This window comes from Dermacentor albipictus, chromosome 1 (assembly GCF_038994185.2).
Source record: "Dermacentor albipictus isolate Rhodes 1998 colony chromosome 1, USDA_Dalb.pri_finalv2, whole genome shotgun sequence".
In the NCBI taxonomy this organism is placed as follows: domain Eukaryota; kingdom Metazoa; phylum Arthropoda; class Arachnida; order Ixodida; family Ixodidae; genus Dermacentor; species Dermacentor albipictus.
Window position 1 is genome coordinate 234,177,536 of NC_091821.1, and position 3,222 is coordinate 234,180,757.

The 3,222-nt window shown below is 47.2% G+C and overlaps 1 protein-coding gene across 1 annotated transcript; it reads right to left on the reverse strand.

Annotated features, from left to right (window-relative positions):
• Positions 1-553: 553 nt before the first annotated feature.
• Positions 554-2,038, reverse strand: LOC135901260 (translation initiation factor eIF2B subunit alpha-like). Its single transcript, XM_065431004.2, has one exon. The coding sequence runs from the start codon at positions 1,936-1,938 to the stop codon at positions 1,021-1,023; it is 918 nt and encodes a 305-aa protein (XP_065287076.1). The 5' UTR covers positions 1,939-2,038; the 3' UTR covers positions 554-1,020.
• Positions 2,039-3,222: the final 1,184 nt, after the last annotated feature.

Genomic DNA, 3,222 nt, shown 5'->3' on the forward strand with positions numbered 1-3,222 from the left:
GGCAGGTGGGCGGGACACTCGCAGTGTCGTCACCGTGTTTGCAAACAGGGAGAGGTGCAAAGCGACACGGTTATTGCATGGCCTTCAACCCCCGCACGGCGTTCGACACTACGTGATTGCCAGCTCCGGTTTCAGTGACGTGTTGAGCCCCCTTTTTCGCGTCCGAAGCCACGCTGCACTTAACGCGCGTTTTGAACGGGTCGTAAAAAGTGCTGTAAATCATTATTTGTGGCGTTCTCGAAGTTTTAATGCTTCGGTGCCCAAGTTATGGAGTCGATTCATCCAACGTATATTTTGAAATCTATATGAAGCGACATTGCTTCACATTACTCCGAAATGTAGGTTGGATGATACATAATTCTTTCTTTTCTTTTTTTCACACAAAAACGAGACACTGTCAGAGAATCAACCAAGTTTTCAACCTAAAGATAACTGAGGAACACGTGTGTTTCTACCAGATAGCTAGCAAGAAGTTTTTTTTTTTTTCATATAACTGGTGCAGGAACTTAAGTCTCATTTGTTAGCTATTCTTCAACTTCCCAGAAACCATGCGGTCGCAGTGCACATTTTTATTTCAATTCTAGACAAGTTCGTATCCATTAGTTTGCTTTAAACAGTTGAATGAAAAAAACAGAAACTGCTCTGCATGCTTATTGTCAGGAAGTCAGATGATATGACTACTTGTATTACAGCAGAGACATTTCTGAATTCTCGAGCAGATATTACTGGCTTGACGAGCTCTTTAAAACAGCTCAGTATTACTCGTACATCGCTGCTAACCAAGGTGTTTGTAGGCACCGCGGTACTCAGGCCCTGCTCTGACTGCTCGGTGTATTTTTTCTTCGCAACTCGACTGTGATTCCAGTAGCGGCTACGAGAAGCTAGGCAGGCATGGATGACCATCTAAGCAGGCTTCTCACGGCGAACTTCACCGAGCATGACGCTGATACCTCAAGGCGATGACAGCACCTTCTCAACCAAAATGGACACCAATCACAGCAGCTGATCACTGTGCGCTATTCACAGGTAAAGCTTTATAAGCTCATCGCTAACCGCTGATGGTGTTAAAATTCCGAGGTCCGTGAACAGCAGAGTAATGTACGCAGGTGGCGTGTAGTCGACCATGGGGTGCTCCTTGGAAAGGTCAGTTTTGCCATTACGCTTGTCCGACGGATACTTCTGCTCATCAGGCAGATCCTTCTGGTTCAAGGGGTACTTTCTGGCAAACTTGAAGCTCTCGGCGAGCACGTAAATAGGAATGTTCTTTTCCTTGGCACACATAGCCATCGTGTAGGTGCCAATTTTATTGATGATGCCGCCGCTCTCAACTACGCCCTCTGCTCCCAGAAGGACCATGTCCACTTCTTCCAAAACATAGCCAACCGCGGCGTCGACTAATAGAGTCACACTGATGCCTCTCTCTTTAAGCGCTTCGTACAGTTGCCGGCCACTGTAATCGGGCGCCGATTCGGTCACGTACACAGTGAAGTGCTTGTGGTCCTCTGCCGCAGCGAACAGCGTGTCACGCACAACACGCGAAAAGGAATGCGTCAAGATCGTCGAGCGGTCCTGCACAAATGGGGCCGCAAGCGCAACAATTTTGCAGCGTGCCGCACGCATTTTCTCCAAGAACGTTCGGCCTCGAATAGACATATTTTTCTTGCACTCATCAATTGTCCCATCAAGCGCGGTGAGCGTAGCAAAGCGCACAAATAATTCGCACGCAGACCTGACGCAAGTGATTGAACACTTCGCAGTACAAATGTCTCTGATAACATGCTGAAGGTTTTCTTCCATGCCTTGGATTGTCGTGTAGTCGTCCTTCTCGATGAACTCAAGCAGTAGCTGCAATGAAGCCACTGCAGGCGACAGGTCGGAGTTCTCACGCAGCATGGCCTCCAAGTTCGTGTTGATCGAATCAGCGTTCACACCTTCCATTTGGTTCACTCAAAGAAACGTGGCACCAAGAGTAATCCCACAGAGCACGCTGCAACAACCGGAACCGCGCGCTACAGCGGCTGTCGGAAGCGCGAGCTGAACGCAGAAGCTGGACTGCAGAGGGCAGCACGGCTTGAAGTTGACAATATTGACTACAGATGGTGCCACATGCTCGTAGGGACGCAAACGTAAGCATACCCACCGGAAATTCTACGGCAAACAATGAAATCAGAAAGGAGATTGTTTTCAACAGTAGAAAGGCCGGTGCCTGTGTTACACTGGTATAATGTCGGTCTCACTGGCATTACACGCGCACATTTAATCGCGATTGAGCCCAATCGGCATCAAGTTTCTCGACTTTGATTGGCCCTCTTCCACAGCTTGCGCAAAGGAGCCAATCGCGATCAAAAGTTCACCGTGTGCCCACTATGGTGTGCCGCCCGTACTGCCGAAGCCAGATCGGGCTCTTTAATAAAGCGAAAAAACTGAAAGCTTTACGGTTACAATGAATCGTGCTTAATGGATGGAAGGCTTCGGGCGGAATAGATGAAGCGCATCTTCTGTGAAGTGCTTCAATACGTAAGACACAGCCGAAGGGTAAACAGAACGAGGTTAGTTTAGTGTAGAGTAGTTTAGTGGCATCTGTTAGCAAGAATGATGATATCATCACCAACGATACTAGAGAGGGACTTTTAAATAATTTCATCAGTTAGCTTTGTCGTTGAGTTTATAGCAATTTTGTCATAAGAGAGGCAGTCCAGCGTGATACACATTCACTATTCTTTCGTTGAAGGCTCGTGTGCGCATGCAAGACCGTAATTACGAAGTTGCTAATGAGGGAGTCCGGAACGACAGAGAGCCCAAGAGAGAGAGAGAGAGAGAGAAAGGCAAAGGAAAGACAGCGAGGGTAACCAGAGATCATCTCCGGTTGGCTACCCTGTACTGAGGGAGGGGAAAAGGGATGAGATAGGTGAGAGATAAAAGCATTAATTTTTTTTTAATTATGAAAGAAAAAAACACACGCGTACACACGAACTGTTTCTGTGGGCACTGTCACGTAGCCTGCAAAGGCGTTCCTCGTGTTACGCAGTGTCACCGTACAATCCCACGTGAGGCAGTCTACAGTCACAATTTGTCAGAAAACTCTTCCAAATCACAGTGGGTCGATTAAACAGAAATATTTTTTGTACGTAGTAAGTTCACAAGCAGTGTCCAACGTCATTTCTCAGCAATAAACGGCTGACTTTCTTCTGGAACTCTTTCCCTAACAGTATATGCAACACA

Coding starts and splice junctions, on each gene's coding strand:
- LOC135901260 (XM_065431004.2), bottom strand. CDS start 1,938: ATGGAAGGTGTGAACGCTGATTCGATCAACACGAACTTGGAGGCCATG.